This window comes from Myotis lucifugus, unplaced genomic scaffold (genome assembly GCF_000147115.1).
Source record: "Myotis lucifugus unplaced genomic scaffold, Myoluc2.0 scaffold_43, whole genome shotgun sequence".
In the NCBI taxonomy this organism is placed as follows: Eukaryota; Metazoa; Chordata; class Mammalia; order Chiroptera; family Vespertilionidae; genus Myotis; species Myotis lucifugus.
Genome location: NW_005871091.1, coordinates 2,012,691 through 2,034,130, shown reverse-complemented (window position 1 = coordinate 2,034,130; position 21,440 = coordinate 2,012,691). Strand labels below are relative to the sequence as shown.

Below are 21,440 nucleotides of genomic sequence, written 5' to 3'. Positions count from 1 at the left end.
TGTGCCTTGCATATTTGCCGAATGATGGTCACAAAACACTGATGGCCTCCAGACCCCAGCGGCCGAGCCTCACAAATTACACGTTGCTTCCCAGTCAACCAGGACATGTTTCAAAACAGCCTCACGTCCCCCAGTGCAAGGCACCCTCCCAGACTAAACAGAAGATTGGGTTACAGCCCTCCAAATTGCTTTTGGTAAACTCAGAAAAGTCAACCCATGCTCAGAGTCTGCCAGGCGGGAAGGGAAGGGGAAGGAGGAGCAGGAGTGAGGTGAGTGCTGCTGGCCCCGCTCTACTCGTTCCTTCAGACATGGGCGGCTGGGGGTGTGCTTTTGCAGCCTAAAGCCACCTTGCCGGTTGGATTTTTCCCGCTGCCTCGGAGGATAAGCCACCTTTCTGGAGCACCTCCCTGTGCCTTTGCCACAGAATTGTTTTCTAAACTTCACCCGTCTCTATGTAGCTGGAGGGAGGTGTGTGTGCAGGTGTATGTGTGTACATTTCAGTGTTTCTGTGTACAGTGTGTTTCTGTATGTGCCTCTATGTGCATTTGTGAGTGTGTCTGTGTGAGCGTGTGCATTACTTGGCTCCAAGTCCTGCAATAACACAGTACCACACTGTGAGTGACTTAAACAATAGAAATTTGTTGTCTCACAGTTTGGAGATTGGAAGTACAAAAACTAGGTGTGTTAGAGTTGGTTCCTGCTGAGGGTTGTGGGGGGGGGGCGCCCCTCTCTGTGGCTTATAGATGGCTGTCTCTCCACATTGTCTTCCTTTTAGGTATGGCTGTGTCTAAATCTCTCTCTCTTTTTAAAAAAATTCTCACCCAAGAATATATATATATATTTTTATTTTAGAGAAGAAAGTGGGGAGAGAGAAACATTGATAGGTTGCCTCCCATGTATGCCCCGACCGGGGATTGAACCTGCATCCTGGGTATGTTCCCTGACCAGGAATTGAACCCGAAACCTTTTAGTGTATGGGACAATGCTCCAACCAACTGAGCCACCCAGCCAGGGTCTAAATCTCTTTTTATAAGGACACTAGTCATTGGATTAGGGCCAACCCTAATGACCACTTAACTTGATTACTTGAGACCCTGTCTCCAAATAAGATCACATTATGAGGAGCTACGTGTTAGGACTTAAATATATAAAAGGTGAGACAGGGGTAGGGAGAGACACAACTCATTCTATAGCAGTGTACATGTATGTGTGCATGCGTGTGTGTGGTGAACGGTAGCACCTTGGACTCCAGTCAGAAGTATGCCTACTGCTTAGATAATAGTGCTTTCAGAGTATGTATAATTTTCTCTCTCGTGAACAGGGCACATTGCAAACATTTTCTTGGCAACCTCCTCATGGGTCTGAGTACGTAGTGGGTCCTGGGTATCACTCTTGCCTCTTGGTTGGAGGCACCTCTTCCTGCAAGACCCCGCCCTGGTTCATCTTTCTCGAGCAGAGCAATGCCGCCCTTGGTGTTTGATTTTTTTTTCCCACCTCATTTTTCTTTAGACTGTTAAGTAGCATCTTGAAATGCCTTTGGCTGTACAACCAAACATTCCAGTTATTCCAAAGGGCACATCGATTCAGTTCCCTGGTGATTTGGTGTCACCACCTCAAGCACTAAAAAATTCCCCGGATAGTTCTTCATAAATTCCAGCATATTTAAAATGTTGTTTAGGCCCTGGCCAGTGTGGCTCAGTTGGTTGAGTGTCGTCCCATTCACCAAGAGGTCACAGGTTTGATTCCCAGCTAGGGCATATGCCTGGGTTGGGGGCTTCATCCCCAGTGGGGGATGTGCAGGAGGCAGCCCATCAATGTTTCTCTCTCTCCCTTCCTCTGTCTCTCTAAACATCAATAAAAACATATTTTTTTAATATATTTTATTGATTTTTTACAGAGAGGAAGGGAGAGAGAGAGAGAGTCAGAAACATCGATGAGAGAGAAACATCGATCAGCCGCCTCCTGCACATCTCCTACTGGGGATGTGCCCGCAACCCAGGTACATGCCCTTGACCAGAATCGAACCCGGGACCTTTCAGTCCGCAGGCCGACGCTCTATCCACTGAGCCAAACCGGCTTCGGCAAAAACATATTTTTTAAAAAAGTTGTTTACGCATGCTAAATAGTTGTAAAGTATAGCACACTTTTAGCTTCCTTTTCAAAAGGGCTTCCTAGGCTCCATCCACTCTGACTATTCCTTCCTTGAGGAGGTCCCAGGAGGTTTGCATGGTGGGCCAACCTGCAGGCCACAGGGGACCCCGGCCACCATCTTTGGGCTGCTCACCTGCTGCTTGACCAAGACAAACTGCTCCCAACTGACCCCAGAGAGCTAGCCCGGGAGGACTAGAATTGTCCTCCTCTTCCCAGTCACTTCACTATAAATCTCAATTCTCTTGTCTTCTCCAAAATCTCACTGAAGAAAATGACTTCTTCATGGCCCTGCACAAGCCTAGAATTCTGATTGACTTCCTAGTTAGCCAGACCCCAAGTTGTGCCCCCAATTTTCCAGGTCAACCCAGAGTCGGGGGTAAGGGGGGTGGAGCCTGGGGAGAGCGTTGGGAGCCAATCAGAGTTCCCAGGCACAGGGATGCATCAACACTCAGTTAGCCTCCGTGTGTGGTGCTGGGGGCCTGGCCTGGGAAAGAAGGAGAGGTGTTTGTGACACTGGTGTCTGCCCAAGGCAAATGCAGATGTTTTCTTTGTGGCAGAAAAAGTGGGGCCACTTTCCCCAGACAGTCCTTGAAATTAGAGCCCTCATCCCTGACTTCACATTCTTCTGTCCCGCTTCTATGCGACATCACGTAACCATTTAAAACATGTCTTACAAAGACCATGAAAGGACACGAAGGCTTCTTGGGAGATAATGTGGAGTACAAACAAAAGCTGGCAACAAACTTGTATATGCTGTCTGGTCTCAACAATATTAAACACACATTTTAAAAAGGAGACCATGCCGAAACCGGTTTGGCTCAGTGGATAGAGCGTCGGCCTGCGGACTGAGGGGTCCTGGGTTCGATTCCGGTCAAGGGCATGTACCTGGGTTGCGGGCACATCCCCAGTGGGACATGTGCAGGAGGCAGCTGGTCGATGTTTCTCTCTCATCGATGTTTCTAGCTCTCTATCTCTCTCCCTTCCTCTCTGTAAAAAATCAATAAAATATATTTAACAAAAAAAAAAAAAAGGAGACCACATGGAATACAATAAAATATTAACTTTTTCTCTGAGTGGAAGGAGGATGAATAACTTATTTTTTTAATCTATCTCATGTTGATTTCTTTTTTATTGAATAAATTGGGGTGACATTGGTTAATAAAATTATATAGGTTCCATAATAAAGCATGGTTTATTGTTTTGTGTGTTCACTACTCCAAGTAGAAGAATTTATTTCCTACAGTGAGCATTTCTGTCCCAAAATGTTCATTTAACTGCATCGTCAGGCTCTTTCAGATTTTTTGCTACCTCAACCTCACCGGGATATTAATTCCCTGCTTATCCAAGGCCCTGTCTCTGACTCAAGACCGCTGGAACCGGCTCCTCTCAGCTCCTCTCAGCACCCGCCTTCCCCACTCAGCCCTGAGCTCTGGGAGCCTCTGCCCTCCAGGCTGCGGCCAGCGAGGGAGGGGCCAGGCCTCTTGGAAGGGGGTGAAGTCCTTCTTTGTGTGAATGGCCTTTTAGGGAGCAGAGGGAGGGCCAGCTGTGACATCACAGTCTTCAGTCCCAGGCTCAGCAGGAATGTGTTCAGCCGAGCCAGTGCACCGGAATCTGTCTGGAAAAGAGGCAGTTCTGACAGGCCGGTTGAGGTGCTCGCTCTGGGCAGGGTAAGCCGAGGCTGCTGACTTATCTTGCGGCCTTTTCTCTCTCATCTGGAAGGAGGGGTTTCCTTTGGAGGCTGAGGAGTCGGGATTGCAGTGCTGTGCTGTGGAGTCCTTTCCTGCTAGAGAAAGAGTGGGCAGCTGAGGTCACACTGGCCACTAGCATCTTCTTTTTTTCCAAATCTTGTAAAACTCCAGCTTTCATGCTAAAGGGCAAAGAGGAAGCGCCTCACTTTCATGCAGTGCGTGCAAAGATATGTCAGCTGTGGCAGATGATGCTTTGAAGGTGGTGTGTGAATGTGTCTGTGAAACTGTGTGTGTGTGTGTGTGTGTGTGTGTGTGTGTGTGTGTCTGAGTGTCCTTTTCTGAGTGTCCTTTTCCAGACCAGTGATTCTGGTCACTGGTTTTCGAGTCAGCGCGTTGTATTTATTTAGTCTGCAACTAGCCTTCAGCTCCATGTCGTGGAGGTCTCCATGTTCCCAGTGACATCGGGCTCTTTGGGGAGTGTGTGTGCCTGTCTGCTGTAGGGGAACCTCATCGGCGCTGTTTGTATGGACAGTCACTGTGGACAAAGCCTTAACCAGAAGCTTCTGGCACCATCTTCTCCTTTCTCCTGGCTCTCTGCCTCAATGTAGTGAAACTTTGCTGGGCCCACAGTGGTTGGCTTGTTTTGTTTTTTAGCTTTTGCATGAACCCAAGATCCTAAACTATCTTAAAACCAAGAGGGACGCAGCTTAGTTATTTAGAGCCAAAGCTGGGCTTGCTTTTGCTTTCAGCAGAATCCGTTACCCTAGGAATGCCAGGCTGCAGGAGCCAGCGTTGCCTCCGTGGCCTTGATCCTGGTTTATCTGGAGGTCGGGACTGCCCTGCCAGGTAGTCTCACAGCGGAAAGGCCTTTGGGGAGAAGAGCCTCTGGGGACCCCTCGGAATGTATCACGTTGAGGAGGAAGCAAAGGCTGACTTTTGTGGAGCTGAAATGCAGCATCTCTCGCCTCATGCCAGGGAGCCCCTGAGTCCTCCCTGCGGTTCTCAATCACTCCTGTCAGGAGTGGACCGCCAAGGAACCGAAAGAAACACGCCTTTCACCGGTGGCTGCAGGAAGGCCAGGGTTTCCTTCCTTTCCTCCCCTCCCCACCTCTCACCCCCATCACACACACCATCTTCAGTTTCTTTCACAGAAAGCCCGAGCTGTAAATGTGCTAATCAAACAACACCTTAACATGTTCCAGATGTGCAGCCTGCCATGTGAGCCGGTGACTTTTCAGCAGGGCTGAGGGTTGCTATTCATCAGGCAGGCTGTGGTGCCGGGGAAACGCTGTTATGGTACAAATGGACCGTTTGCCTTCACCAGGAGAGCGAGGCAAGACATAGGCGAGCCTTGTTTCCAGTGAAAGGGGTTTTCAGAAGTCTTTTTATCCTGACTTCAAGCCTGTACCTGAGGCATAAGCCGGGGAGAATAGCAGGGTGGTGCCTGCCATGTTGACCAATGTCATGTGAGCGCTGGGGAAGAGAGGCTGGGTCTGTAGGGACTGGAACTGTCCTTGTCACTTTGGGCTATAATGGCTTCAAGGCAGGAGGTTGTTGGGAGAGAAACCAAAAGGCTTTGTTAGTATTTGATGCCCTTAAAGGGAGGGTTGGGGGGGGCGGGGTCAGAGTTAACCGAGCCTGCCTGGTCTAAATTTAGCCTGTAACTCAGTGGTTCTCAACCTTCCTAATGCCGCGACCCTTTAATACAATTCCTCATGTTGTGTGGTGACCCCCAACCATAAAATTATTTTCGTTGCTACTTCATAACTGTAATTTTGCTACTGTTATGAATCGTAATGTAAATATCTGATATGCAGGATGTATTTTCATTGTTACAAATTGAACATAATTAAAGCATAGTGATTAATCACAAAAACAATATGTAATTATATATGTGTTTTTCGATGGTCTTAGGCGACCCCTGTGAAAGGGTCGTTTGACCCTCAAAGGGGTCGCGACCCACAGGTTGAGAACCACTGCTGTAACTAGTCTGGAGTGCTTGGGGTCTTAAGTCTGCCCCCCATCAGCCAGTGGGGTCTCTGTCCTTCTTGGGATGTGGCTGGGCCCCGGCTTCCCATGACCAACACAGCCCCGGTCCCACAGCGGGAAGCAGCGCTGCTGGGGGTGGAAGCGGAAAGGCCGGCCTAGAACTGGAATGTGGCCCAGGTTGTCACCTCTACCCTCCACTTCCTGGCCTGAAGGCTTCGCCTGAAGCAAGTCAAGTCATTCTCAGACATTCCTACTCTGTTGTGTCTATAGGGGCGGGTGGAAGGGGCCCACTCAGACTCCCAGCTCCTTCCCCAGCCCGCCCCAGCCCACCCCAGCCTGCAGTCTTCAGCAGGGGCCGTGATGGGGGGCAGAGCTGCTGCAGGCCAGCTGCCGAGGACCACTGGCGCTCCCAGCTCCTTCATAAACTCCTCTCAGCCTGCACAACTGGCACCATGGCACAGGGTTGGAATTTTCTTTCCCGTTACTATACAATGCTTCCTGTGCCCTCTGCGGCTTGCTCTCTTGATGTGAATTGGCACTCGCTTCCTCAAGGCAGTAAGCTCCTTGCTGCAAAGAGGGGACCACCTCAGAGCCCCGGAACCTCCCAGGACTCCCAGGACCTCCTGTGGCCCCAGGCACAGGGCTTGTCACTCTGCACGTTCTCCTGCTGGCTTATCCTTGCAGGAATGCACTTTGACCTCTGTAGCTTCTGTGCTCCCCTCCCACATTCCTCAGGTTCCCTGGGTGTGAGGACCTCCTGCCTTTGCAGCTCTACCCTGCTTCCCTCAAGGCTATTGAGGTTCAGCAGACCTAAGTAGGCATCTTGCAAGCAGGTGTCTGAGCATCATCCATCACCCAGGTTGTACCCCCTCCTCCCATTGCCTTGGTGATGGAACTTCAGTCCTGTCAGTACCATTCTAAAGCCTGCCTCGTATAGCCAGTAGAATGAGTTTTTTGCCTAAAGCAGTGTTGCTCTGTGTACTAAAAACCCAACTTAGGAAAAAGAGGGAGGGAAGAAGGGATAGAGACACTGTCTGACTTCACAGCTGTGAGGAAGTTTTATTTCACAGCCACGTCTCTGTTCCCAGGCCAAGAGTGAGTGTATTTTTGGTGGAACTTAAAAATAACTGGATGAAAGGATCAGGTCACCTATTACCTGGGGGAAAGCGTTTTTAATTTAAATATTGTGCCGTAGGAGGAAGTAATCTGGGTTATTCAGAGTGTGGAAACCTGGTTGCACAGAGAGCGCCTGATGTTTGAATAATTTGGGTCACACTGCAGGAGCCAAAGAGGTCGAAGTTGGTAGCAGACATTGTTAAGAGGTTACAGCCAGCATGTGATGGGCAAGTTGGGAAGCTGAGAACACAGCAGGCATGAGTAGAAGCTTCAGCTTCATGCTTGTCCTTATAGTGAAGGACATCTTCCTGGTGTCCCCTGGTGGCCCAGCCAGATCTGCGAAGGAAAATGCATTCTTCTTTCTGTCCTGATGCACCCAGCGGTAGGCCCCCGGGAACCCTGTGGGGGAAGAGCACCCTGCTGGCCACCGCCCCAGCTGGCCAGGTGTCGGGACCTGATGAATTTTCTGTGCAAACTAAACAGGCTTCTAGAATCTCACCTGTGCCGTGGACTCTGTGATACAGGGAAGGAGTCCCAGCCTTTTTCCACGGTATCTGTTGCGATGACTGGGATTTTAATATTTTGTCATCAGAGCAAGGGGGACCTGCCTCAAAGGCCAGTCCAGAGGGTCAAGTCCCCCCGTCACTGAGCATACCTCTGGAAGCACTAGGCTAGGAAGGACTGGCCTTCAGATCCTGGCTGTGCCACTTACTGGCCAGGCGATCCTGGGAAAAATCCTGGACGTCTCTAAATCTCTTATTTTAATGTTTGTTTTGTTTAAGTAGAATTTTTAAAGTTATTATTGATTTCAGAGAGAGGAAGGAAAAGGGAGAGAGAAAGAAACATCAATGATGAGAGAGAATCATTGATAGGCTGCCTCCTGCACTCCCCCTACTGGGGATCAAGCCCATAACCTGGGCATGTGTCCTGACCAGGAATTGAACTGGGGACCTCTTGGTTTATGGGTTGACGCTCAGCCACTGAACCACGCAGGCTAGGCGCTTTACATAATTTTTAAACAAACACATTAGGGTCAGCAATGGCAGCTTTAGCTACCAGGTTATAGTAAAAGTGAAACAGGACAATCAAAGGGTCTGGGCTGCCTGTCACTACTTGAGCCAATTAAGCAGAGACAGGGTTGATCACGTATGAACGTTTATTCCAATAATGCCGGCAGTATGGAGAGCAGCAGGTTACTTCGAATATCTGCTCTGCGCCGCTTCCCCCCAAAAGCCAGCTGCTTATATTGGGTAGAAGGACAAACCTTACATGGGGAAGCAGGCAACAGGAATAAGAATAGGTATGTATTAGATCAAATTCTGGCGCTCATGCAGATATTTATTAAATACACATTTGTAAAAGTACATATAAAACTACTGTCTCTAACCTCAAAGAAGTCTCAGCTCTGGTAGATTCTAGATGCTGTAACCACACCTTGCATGAAGATAGATGTGGCAGGATTGTTCCTCCATACTGGGTGTTAAACAGCCAGCGAACTCTGAACCAAAGGCTGGGCCTGGGGCTGTTTAGTTCTCAGACTTTATGCACCACTCCTAAGGGTGTACAGGCCAAAGTGCTCACTCCGTTTATGGACGCTACTCATAGAAGGTTGGAAAATATGTCCAATCCACACATTTGAACACCATCGTTTCTAACATTTCATTATGCTAATTGACAAGCCATTAATTTCACAAATGGAAATTCATTTCTCACCTTAATTATGCCAATTAGCAAAGCCTCAGGGGGTCCTGTGGGAGTTTAGGAGAGCTCAACTGCTGGAGGAAGGAAGCCGCCTCCTGGGGAACATGGAATTCCAGATTAGATCCTGCTTGACCACTGTTGGCACGTATATTCCCGATGAGGATGGCTGTCTGCTCCTGGGATAGAATTTAAACTAAGTTCAGACACACACACACACACACACACACACACACACACAGCTACACGGCATTGTCTCTGCCCAAGTATTTTAAAGTAAATGGTAGAGTAGACATCCTGACCAGCTGACAGCTATTCTGGGAAGGTAGGTATCATGCGGCCAGTGATTTCCCACGGGTCCCTTACCACCCTAGGTTTTCTCTGACCTTTGAAAAAGTCCAGTTTGGTGGTTCTTTCATGTCTTCTTGTTTTTGTTTTGTTTTGATTGGGGCATAGTTTATTCCAGAAAGGATTTTCCAGTCCATTTATTGAATATGTATTTTCTCTGAATCTGGAATCAGGTTCACATTATCTGAAGCACAGAGAAAATTCTGGTCTTTCTGATCTTCAAAGGGAGCAATAAGCATTTGTTGGTTTAAACAAGACAGTATTTAATGATGTCAGCCCAGACTCCTGCCAAATTCGGACTGTGGGATTTCTAGCCCATTTCATTTACCTGTGTAGTCACCGGTGGCTTTAATCACACCAGGCTATCTTGCATGAAGGTGGATTCTTCCTGCCGAGAACAGAACTCAGGAATTTGCTCTTTTGTTGGGCTCTGGGACCTCTGGTGCATGATTGTGAATCAGTACTGCAGAGCTGTTTGTTTCTTGGAAGTATTTCTACCCTGATCAGGGTTTAGAGCTTGGAGCTGCTGCTCCCTGAAGAGGATGGAAGGGTCTGGAAGGACTTTCTAAATTGATACCTGTCTTCCCAGAATAGCTGTCAGCTGGTCAGGATGTCTTATGGAAAGAAGAGGAAGAGGCGGGGCGCAAGTAACTGGCAGAAAGGAGAGCCTCTATCCCGTTCACACCCTCCAGTGTCTCAATATAGACTTTTAAATGTGTTGGAAAAGAACCACCTCACATTACACAGGGACTGCAAACTTTGGCCTTACCCAATATTAGCATCGTAAAAGTCTCCGTGGGATACATCACAGAAGACCTAGCGAATAGACTTCATGATTTGGGAAGTCTATTTGGGATAGAATTTAAACTAATTTCAGACACACACACACACACATACACACACACACACACACACACACACACACACACACCTGCATGGCATTGTCTCTGCCCAAGTATTTTAAAGTAAATGGTAGAGTAGACATCCTGACCAGCTGACAGCTATTCTGGGAAGGCAGGTATCATGCGCCACGCTGTGAGGGCTGCACCTTAGTGACTGAAAGGCGAAGGTAGTCTTTTGACACTGCAAAAATGTGCTGTGGAATTTTGCATTGGAACAGTTGTTGCTAGTTCAGAAAGTATGCCTTGGAAAGAACTGTTGTAATTTTTAAGTTCTAACGTTAAGAAAGCTGTCAGAGCATCTGCTCATCCTCTGTCAAACACCGAACTGTGGGGCGTCCAGGACCAAGAGGCATGCTGACGTGAGGAGCCAAACAAGTGTTCTTGGGAAATGCGGTGGAGGAGGGCTCAGGCACTGTTGTCTACGGGAGATCAGTGTGGGCAAGGTTTTTACTCCGCCCGACTAGAACGATTGTATTGCATTTGGCAGAGAATCATATGTTTTCAAGGTTTGTTCATGTAGGAGGACTTTCTTTTTACAGTTGGGGACACACAAATACTGCTGTTACATTTGTGCAATAATTTGCTGTGACTATTTTGCAAGACTGGTACAATTGCTATATAATGTCTTGTACTTTAGAAGATATTTGAGTGTGTCTTCAAATGATCTGAGTCCTAATTTACTTTTTTTTAAACTTAAATTTATGTAAGTTTTTATTTTTCAAGTAAGTTTTTATTGATTTTAGAGAGAGAGGGGAAGGGAGAGGACTAGAGAGGTAGAAACATCAATGAGAGAGAGACATCAATCGGCTGCCTCTTGCACGCTGCACACTGGGGATGGAGCCCACAACCTGGGCATGTGCCCTGAGCAGGAATTGAACTGGGGACCTCTTGGCTCATGGGTTGACACTCAACCACTGAACCACGCTGGCCAGGCCCTAATTTACTTTTAAATTAAAAAACAAAAATGGGCCTAGCATAGATTGAACATTCTCTGGACGCCTGGTAAACAAAACGGAATCTGTGAAATGGACAGGGGTAGGTACCGTCACCACCACCACATGAGCATGTGGAGCCTTGTTGGAAGGAAATCTCCATTCAAAAGGACTTGTCATTGTTGTTTCAGTGTCCCTTCCTATTAGTTACTAGTTAATTTCTCAGTCGTCACATCCATAAGAGATGTGGTGTCTAACCCTGTCTTTCATTTCCTCTTTATTCCAGAAGCCTCCCCAGCTCTCCGAGGATGATATCTGGCTAAAACACGAGAGGGACAACTGTAGTGCCAACCCCCTGGATGCTGTGATCAGCCCCCTTCCCTCAAATCACAAAAACATGGAAATTGAGGTCTCTGTTGCAGAATGTAAAAGTGTTCCTGGAATCACCTCTGCTCCACATTCCATGGACCACCCCTCCCCTTTCTACTCGCCCCCCCACAATGGCCTCCTCGCTGATCACCATGAATCTCTGGATAATGATGTGGCCAGTGAGATCCGATATCTAGACGAGGTGCTGGAGGCCAACTGCTGCGATTCATCTGCGGACGGAACTTACAACGGCACATCCTCCCCGGAGCCTGGCGCAGCCGTCCTGGTGGGCAGCCCGAGCCCACCTGCCCACACCGCCGTCCCGCCAGAACCCACTGAGAGAGCAGCCGGCAGGCAGGTGCCGCCTCACATTGAGCTCAGTAAAAGCAACTCTGACACCATGGCGGAGGGTGACAGAGCCAACGGCCACTCCCCTGACCAGCCCCGAGATCTGCTGGGGGACAGCCTGCAGGCACCCGTGAGCCCCAGCTCCTCCACCAGCTCGTGGTGCTCGTCCCGAGATGGGGAGTTCACGCTCACCACACTGAAGAAGGAAGCCAAGTTTGAGCTGCGTGCCTTCCACGAGGACAAGAAGCCCTCCAAGCTCTTTGAGGACGACGAGAAAGAACAATACTGTGTCCGAAAAGTGAGGCCTACGGAAGAGATCCTGGAGCTGGAGAAGGAAAGGCGAGAACTCATCCGGAGTCAGGCCATGAAGAAGAATCCTGGCATCGCGGCCAAATGGTGGAATCCGCCCCAGGAAAAATCCATCGAGGAGCAGCTGGACGAGGAACATCTGGAGTCACACAAAAAGTACAAGGAGCGCAAGGAGCGCCGGGCGCAGCAGGAGCAGCTGCTGCTGCAGCAGCAGCCCCTGCCGCAGCTCTGCACGGCCCCCGCCTCCGCTCGGGAACCTTCCGGCATGACCGCAAAGACGAAGGAGGACATCGTCACAGAGCAGATCGATTTCTCTGCTGCTCGCAAACAGTTCCAGCTCATGGAGAATTCCAGGCAACCATTGGCCAAGGGCCAGAGTAACCCCAGGCTCTTCTCCATCAAGCCCTTCTATAGGCCTCTGGGTTCGATCAACTCAGACAAGCCACTGACCATCTCGAGACCAGCTTCCCTCGGGGGTCCTGCAGAAGACGGTGGCACATCGGCGGCCAAGGGGCAGAAAGCCCCCTGTGCCCTGGAGAGCCCGTCTCCGGGAGGAGGCCAGGGCAGCACGGCTCCTCAGGGGAAGGAAGGGCCCTACAGTGAGCCCTCCAAACGCGGGCCCCTGTCCAAACTGTGGGCAGAGGACGGAGAGTTCACAAGTGCCAGGGCCGTCCTCACCGTGGTCAAGGATGACGACCCTGGGCTTTTGGATCAGTTTTCCAGGTCTGTCAATGTCTCTCTGACCCAGGAGGAGCTTGACTCTGGTTTGGATGAGTTGTCAGTGAGGTCCCAGGACACCACTGTCCTGGAGACCCTGTCCAATGATTTCAGCATGGACAACATCAGCGACAGCGGGGCCTCCAACGAAACAGCCAACGCCCTCCAGGAAAATTCACTGGCTGATTTTTCTCTGCCCCAGACTCCCCAAACTGACAACCCCTCAGAAGGCCGAGGAGAAGGCGTCTCCAAGTCCTTTAGTGATCATGGTTTCTACTCCCCTTCGTCCACGCTGGGAGACTCTCCGTCGGTTGATGACCCCTTGGAATACCAGGCTGGTCTCCTGGTTCAAAATGCCATTCAACAAGCCATAGCCGAGCAAGTGGATAGAGCTGGGTCTGGAACCAGCAAGGGTGGAGCAGAACAACAGAGACCCAAAGCAACTCTGGAGGAAGCCGGGACTGGGGCTCCTCGCTCCGAGAAGCCTCAGAGCATGTTCGAACCACCTCAGGTGTCCTCTCCTGTTCAAGAGAAAAGGGATGTATTACCAAAGATCCTTCCTGCCGAAGACAGGGTGCTCAGGGAACGGGGACCCTCCTCCCCACCGCCCGCGGTGCAGCCCAGTGGCCCGATAAACATGGAGGAGACCAGGCCAGAAGGGAGCTATTTCAGCAAGTACTCGGAGGCCGCGGAGCTGAGAAGCACAGCCTCGCTCCTGGCCACTCAAGAGTCTGACGTGATGGTGGGTCCCTTCAAGCTGAGGTCAAGGAAGCAGCGGACTTTGTCCATGATCGAGGAAGAGATCCGAGCAGCCCAGGAGAGGGAAGAGGAGCTGAAGAGGCAGAGACAAGTCTTGCAGAGCACCCAGAGTTCCAGGGCAAAGAACGCTTTGTCGCTGCCCTCCCGAACATCGTGCTACAAAACCGCTCCCGGTAAGTGAAGCGCCGCACGCAGAGGCAGGTGTTACCGATTGATTTCAGCTTGCAGGTATCTACGTGGATTCTCCTCTGTGCGTGACTGGAATAAGTGTCCAGGCTACACAAGCACGGGGACTTCCGAGTTTGGTTCATGCTATGGGAGTGTCCTCTGGAGGAACCCTGAGCCTGGATGGTGTGAGCCATTCCCCAGAGGAATGGAATGCAGTCGGTCTGTCTCATTATTCTGCTCTGGTCTGGGTTTAGTGCAGAGGATTGTTCTCTTTTATTTGAAGGGGCTGCTTCTTGGCAATGGGAGTGACTGGGTGGGGCCCATGTGGACCGTTGGAGTCAACAGCTTGACCCTTGGTGTCTGCAGTTAAATCAACCCATCTGATTTGGGGGATGTGCTCTACTAACCCCTTCTGATGCGAGGTCCCTTTCCAACAACGACAGTCGTGACTTAGTGTTGCAGAGTGACCCAGAGAAGATGCTTTTGTCCGTCTTCTATATGATTGGCTTTGCTTTTCATCCTCACAAAGCAATTACTTTGGAATTAGGGGTGGTCTCATCTATTTATGTTCTATGGTCCATTTAGAGAAGCTGAGTTGCTAGATAAAGAGGCAGGTCTTTCATCCCCTCTCATTGCCTGGGCAGTCCCTTTCTTGAATACTTGTGTAGATGTTTGATGCTAATGATATGGTAATTATTATTGCTACCATTATGAGTAACAATGTAGACCAGTAGCTTTTATTTCCCATTTGGATATGATGACAATTGGAGACCCACACATCCTATTATGGGGAGATGCTGCAGACAGTGTGGCCTTAGCTAGTCTGTGAGGTGTTTGTTATGGGACTGTGCTTATGTAAATACAGACAGTGAGAGTAAGTTCTGGAAACTCTTGGAGCAATTTGATATTGTCCTCAAATCCAAGTGTGGGACTTTGTAGTTTTAAAAAGTATTGGCCCGAAATAGACTGAGGAGGAGAAAACTGTTTCTTCACCAGAAATAATTTAGAAGTATTACCCTAATGTGTATTTTAAATCTTTGTTGTTGAAAGTATTATATATGTCTGCTTTTATCCCGCATTGACCTCTTCTAATAGTCCTTCCAACTCTTAATCCTATCTTGACACTTGGCTTCTATCAGATCTACAATGATGCAAGGGAACTCTTTTTGTTAATAATTTTCAACCTAAAGAAAAGTTCCCAAGTTTAAATACCTTTTTTATTCTGAACGATTTGGGAGAAATCTCTGTTTTTGCTTTTAGTTTCCCTCTTTCAAAGATGGAGGATGATAAGGTGTCTATTTTTAAAAGGATATAGTCATTTCCAAAGAACAATTATTAGAACAAACATCTGGAAGTTTTATCTTACTGGTTCTGATGTGCTGTTTAAAGGAAGGAAGAAGTGCTACATAAATAGGGTTTGTGTTACATTTGTTCATACAGAGGTGAACAAGGCAGTTCCTGCCTTTGGGGAACTTAGTCAGGAAGAAAAACAACCCCAAACAGAGGTGGAAATTTCATGGCAGAGAAGCACGGACACCCTTGGGAGCACACAACACGGAAGACCACCTCACTGGAGAGAAGTTTCTTGGGAAACCTCCACTTTGAGCTGAGGGAGAACTCAGGTTCAGGGGGTGCAGGAAATTATTCCAGGAACAATTTCTGTAGGAAAAGCACCTATCGAGGCCCCAAAGGAATAGAGAACACGGCACATTTGAGGTGTTTCTAGAAGGTCTGGGTGGGTTGGAGGAAGAAATCTAAAACAAAGCAAAATTGATTGGAGCCAGACAGCATTTAGGTTTTAGATATTATATTTTATCCCTTGGCCGGTCGGAAGCCAAGGAGGACTTTCAGAAGGGTAATTATCTCCACACAGCTCCAAGCTGTCCTGCCTTCATGCATGAACTGATGGACTCGAGGTCTTCCTGCTTTTTAGTGAGTTCATTCCACCGGCTTCTGTTGAGCTCTTCCTCTGAGTGAGCACTTCTGAAGTCATGCCGCCAACTCGACAAATGACATGTGTTAGGTGAGAGGCCATGCTCCCAAGAAGGAACACACGTGCGCCTCCTGTGCATGGTACTTAGAAGTAGAGCGTAAAGGAAGTGCTCCGGCAGGTGTGCAAGCCTGATTTGAAGGTGTAACCCACTCACTGCTGGAAGACTCCCTTGAGGAGGGAGTCTGGGAGGACAACCCAGACATTGTATTGAAGTTAACGGTGTAGACCTTTTCAAACATCTTTTCAAATTTAGGGTGTCAGCAGACAGTTCTCACGTTAGTGCTGTAGTCTATTATTAGGTTTCCTGGTTTCACTTCCAACTTCTAGACATGACAGAGAAACCCGGTTACCTCGGTGAATAGTTTAGGGCCGTGGTCGGCAAACTGCTGCTCTCGAGCCACATGCGGCTCTTTGGCCCCTTGAGTGTGGCTCTTCCTAAGCCTTAGGAGTACCCTAATTAAGTTAATAACAATGTACCTACCTATATAGTTTAAGTTTAAAAAATTTGGCTCTCAAAAGAAATTTCAATCGTCGTACTGTTGATATTTGGCTCTGTTGACTAATGAGTTTGTTGACCACTGGTTTAGGGGTGTGTTTTAAGTTTAGTTTTTGAAATAGTTTCTGTTTTCATGCCAGATGTTAATTTGATCTACCAAGTCAGAGAAGTTGCCAGATAAGGGGGACATTATTGAGCGTGGTAAAGGAGAGGTGTGGTATTGAGTCCCATAACTTAGAGCGTCCATCTTTTTTAATATGTGGAAAGATGTGATAGTGATATATATATTATAAAAATAAAATTTCCAAGGAGTTTGAACTTCTATTATCAGTTTGAATTACAATGCACATGTGATGATTGTTACTCTATTATAAAGATTATTGGCTGGGTCTCTTTTCTTTCCCCTTTGTTATCTTCAAATATCAAAGGAAAAGTCCTAGAGAGGAAAAAAAAAGTTGATGTCAGGACAATATTCACGAAGCAGAGCTTGGTGACTCGTTCCACGTGTAATATCCCAGTGAGGGGGTATGTCTGCTGCTGTATTTCCTGGACATTCTCTGGTGACACAGCCTAATCATGGCTGTGACTTACCAAGACCTTAAAGCTGTGACCTATGCTAGTTATTTCACACACATTTTCTGTTTAATCCCACAATAGGTCTCTGAGATTTAACACAAATTACCCAAACCCTTGAAGCCAGATATATTCAGATTTCTTATTTTATTTTAGAAAATCCATAAAAATGTATATTCTGTTATTTAGAAAAGCAATGCAATGCATATACTGTTATGTAACACACCGAGGTGGGCTGTGGGGCAGCACCCCTCATGAAATCCGATTTCTGCCATAAATCTTAAAAAGAGTTGGTTATATTAAGTGGGGGGAAAATAAAGGCTAAGAAGAACCTCATGCTGCTTCATGTCAGGTTTTGCTGCCAAATAAGTTATGACAAAACTTGGTTTTCAGAGCTTTTCCTGGAGTTTGGAATTGTGCATGAGGGATCGTGGACCTGTAACAGTATTTCCTTTTCTAAGAATTAATATAGAGCCCAGAGAGACTAAGTAACTTGGTCGAGGTCACCCAGCTAGGAAGTGGCAGAGCCAGGTTCAAACCCAGGTTCATTTGACTCCAGAGTCTGTATTTTGTCTACACCCTTTCTTGCCCTCTGCTAGACCCGCCCCATGCCCTTGAGGCCCATGAGTTGTGTAGTAACAGCTCTCCTCTCCCACCTACAGTGATTGAGCTGTTTCCCTCTGCCCTCTCCCAGTGCTTAGGCCTGGCCCTGCATTTTCTCGGTCCTTCTACTGTGGCTCTGGAATCCTCTGCTCACAGTGGCCAGGGTGGGTGAGTTTGCTTCAAGAGGTCATGAGACTGTGGTATCCCAGTGACCCAGAATGGTTCCTTTGTTTTTTTGTTTTGTTTTTTAGAACTAAATCCCAATGCTCCAAATTACAATAGGCCAAATTGCTGGTGCTGCCCAAAGATCTGAGCGATGGCGAGGGGCTAGCACAGCCCAGGGCAGCCCAGCGTCTGACCTGGTTGTTCCGAGTTCTTTCTGAAAGTTCCTTCCCCAGGAGGAAGCTCAGCCATCCACTCTTCACAGGCTCATTCCCTGAAATCTTTGCAAGCACTGGGTACTCAAGCAAGGAATCACTTTCTTAATTTGAGGACGAGCAGGGATAGGTGTTTACTCCATTAACCAACTGTGTTGAGAGTGGGCCAAGGTCACCTGAGTTAGTTCAATGGTGGTTTGGCTCTTTGAGATTGATCCTTCTGCTTGGACCAGAACCTCCCTGAATTTTATTTCTCTGAGCCCTCAAAATATGTTTTTTTTTTTTAATGCTATTTGGGAAGGAATGGGTAACAAAAAGCTAGAGTGAAGCAAGGGGTGAATGAATGAAATGAAATGTAATGAATCAGGACTTCTCAGATTACAGAATTCAGTTATTTTTGGACGTTCCATTCAGTGGTTTGAAAAGGGCAACTGCCATGGTTGAAGCTGCAGCCTCACTCCTGAGAAGGCCCCTGTCCTTTCTTCCGTGACAAGACTGTGCTGGTGGCTTCTGGGAAATAGAACTTTGGAAAACGTACATTTCTCACCAGTATAATTCCCTTCTGTGAGCGGGTCCTGTTGTCACTGCTTATTGTGCTGGGTCTTCTGGTACATCCAGGGGTCTGGGTTGGCTCCCGGGGGGCTTATCCCTTGCTGGGGACACCCCATGGTGTCCTTGTGGCTTGCCTTTTACCCCACGTACCAAGTTAGGAGATTGGCTTCTGAAAAGTCAGACTTAACCACATGCAAAGAGTGATGCAGTCTTGAGCTGAGAAAGAAAAAGATGAATCAAAGGACCGAATTCTTGCAACATCCCTGCTTTACGCCTGGTAAGAAATGTGAGCTAATCAAAGCCAGGCTGGGGAACGGGATGTCCCTATGACTGCTGGAGTTCAGGGAGGATATGAGTGTGCCTCTCACAGCCGTGGTGATTGCTGTGTTCCCCACGGAGCCTGGCATTTCAGATCCGTTTGATCTTGTGAATAAGCTGCTGCATAAGGGGTGGAGTGGAGAATGTGAAGGACAGGCCATTAGATCCCCAAGGAATACATTTATATTTCGTGTGAGGTATTTCTCATGAGCTTGAGGAAAGCATCAGACGTTTCCCAAAACGTGGGTGCATCTGACGTGAGAGCTGCCCTCCACTACTCAGATATAAACTCACACTTTACGTGAAAAAGCTGGTCAGGAAAATTATGGACCTAAATGTGACAGCCACTTCTCTGGGATTATATCCAAAGCTCAAATCCTGACTCCACTGCTTCTCAACCTCAGTGTCCCCACCAGTAAAGTGGGAATAAAATAGCACCAGCCACATCAATCGGTTTGGACAGTGCCTGGCACACAAAAGGCTCCCAAACAGAGTTACTATGGTGGTGGTGGTTGTTAGTTACCGATCTGCTTTAAGAAAAGGCGTAGACCACCTTAGCAGGATTACTTCTGAGTCACTCTCCTGCCGCTGCAGGAGAAATTAATGGCAGGATATGCATTATAACATTGCTTTCTAGATGGGATTTTTTTTTCACTGTTACTTAGAATTAAAGTTCCTCTTACAAAATCTGAGTTCAGGAATTAGTTTTCAATAGCCAACTATGATTTCCAAAAAAAAACAAAGTCCACCGTTGAGTGCATTGGGTGACAATAAAATGACAAGTGTTACCATAAAAACATTCCCCTTTTGTTTTTTTCTTTTATGGAGAGTAATCTTCACACAGCCAAGCCCACCCTGTTGGTAGAGATGTGTTTAACAAAAGATCTTGGAAAGGGAATTACTATTTACCACGATTTTCATTCTCTGATTTCAGAGAATATAGGGAGAGGGAGAGAGAGATAGAAGCATCAATGATGAGAGCGAATCATTGATCGGCTGCCTCCTGCATGCCCCCTACTGGCGATCGAGCCTGCAATCCAGGCTTGTGCCCTGACTGGGAATCGAACCATGACCTCCTGGTTCATCGGTCGACCCTCAAGCACTGAGCCATGCCGGCTGGCCGGGCCACTTTTTGTGCTTTCTGTTTCAATTAAATGTTTTCTGTGTTGGGCTTCCCCCGGGGAAGCAGAGCTCTTTCCTTCTAGTGTTTGCATCTTCCAGTTTTGTTCATAAAGGACCCAGTATCAGCAGCTCATCGACACCCCGCTGACCTTTAAGTAATGCTATTGGGGTGTTTCTCCAGGCAGGGTATTTCTCATTTCTGAGCTCGGCTTCTAATGTGAAGATTCAGATCACCGCGTTCTCCCACCGCAGGGCCTTCAGTGGATGAAAGACAGGGACCAGCTCTCGGAGTGGGGGGGTCACAGCTGCCGCTGCACAAGCCACGCACATGCACACGCACACGCACACCCACACTCGGGGTCTGACAGCAGGATCTTCCCTTTGAGAGGAAATGAAACTGCAAATGCAAGTCTGATCTCATTTCTCTCTGAGCTCATTTCAATGACCTGTGGGCCATTTTTGATGTTTGTCACCTCGCCCCAGGGCTGGGTAAAGAAAGGTCATCATGGAAGGAGGCCTGGGCCCAGGCATGTCATCTGGTGGGCGTCTTTGTTCGCTTCAGTTTGTTTTTTAAATAGCATTCCCTAAATGAGTGGGTGCTGCCTTTTTCTTTGCTTTTGAAAAAGTGTAGAAACAAAGGCTCTTTGAATTAAGATCTCAAGACACCATGGAATATAATCATCACCAAAATCCTCATGTTTGACCAAATTAATTTTCTCAACTTTTGGAATCCACATTCTTGGCTCTTTAGAATGGAGTCCTGTTCCTACAGGAGGCGTGTTTGGGCCGACAGGGGTGGCAACAGCTGTGTTCTGAGGACATGCAGCCCTCGCTCAGGTTCCCTTGGGTGGGAGGACCGCGGATTTTTCTCCCCGACTCGCCAGCGCGGCCTGTGGCAGATGCCCCAGGGAAATCCGTCATGCTTGGGAAGTCCAGAACTGCAGCCAAGGCATGGCTTGCTTTCTCAGGCCCAGAAGTGCTTTAACTGTTCGTAATAAATAAACAGGAAACGCAAATTCACATTTCCTTGTGTTCTCTTCCACCCGTGAGAGACAGCACTTACTGATTTGGAGTGGAATTCTCTGCTCCTGGGTCTGCCTCTCAGTGCTGCAGCCGGAGGGCCCCGTGCCGGGCCATGCTTCTCTGAGGCCCCGCGGAGTGTCCGCTCAGCAGCCCTCCTGGTGCGTGCTGCCTGGCGACATGGGGAGGCTTGTGGATCTGTCTGTTTAAAGCAAGCAGCTCTCTCGACTTTTCTGAGCATGACTATATTTTAAAATTAATTCATGCTTATTGTAGGGGAAAAAATTAGAGAATAATGCTAAAGTCAAAGTGACTCTCCATGCTAACCCATTGCCTGCCTTGGTTTTTTTTTCTGTGCACATATGTGCATGAACGTAATATCGGGTTTACATTTACATTCATTTCCTCTTGCTGTTGTGACAAATTACCACAAATACAGCAGCTTAAGACAACGCATATGTATTATCTTATAGTTCTAGAGGTTGGAAGTCTATGATGTGTCCGTTATGGACTGAACTTTGTCCCCCCACCTCCCACCTACCCCCCCCCAAAAAAGAAAATTCATATGTTGAAGCCTTAATTGCCAATGTGGATGGGATCTGGAGGTGGAGCCTTTCAGGAGGCAATTAGTGTTCGATGAGATGAGGGTGGGGTCCTCATAATGGGATTAGTGCCCTTATAAGTAAAGCTGCCAGAGAGCGCAATCACTTTCTCGGCCAGCGTGAGGCCATCTGCAGGACAGGACAGTCCTCACCAGAGCCCAACTATGCTGGCCTCCTGATCTCAGACTTCCAGGCCCCAGAACCATGAGAAAAAATGTTTCTTGTTGCTTAAGCCACCTGGTCCATGGTATTTTGTTAGGGCAGCTCAAGCAGACTAAGATAGTGTCTTT

At 48.0% G+C, this 21,440-nt stretch overlaps 1 protein-coding gene across 5 annotated transcripts in view; it reads left to right on the top strand.

Moving 5' to 3' along the window:
• AKAP2 (A-kinase anchoring protein 2) overlaps positions 1 to 21,440 on the top strand; it is a 155,571-nt gene that overhangs the window by 118,082 nt on the left and 16,049 nt on the right. For 4 of the 5 annotated variants that reach the window (XM_023753293.1, XM_023753291.1, XM_023753294.1 and 1 more), the window contains one exon: positions 11,111 to 13,499. In XM_023753293.1, coding sequence (XP_023609061.1) covers positions 11,111 to 13,499 — 2,389 coding nt within the window. Of the gene's footprint in view, positions 1 to 3,755; positions 3,819 to 11,110; positions 13,500 to 21,440 lie in introns of those variants that run through there. The other variant, XM_023753295.1, reaches the window with a different exon arrangement.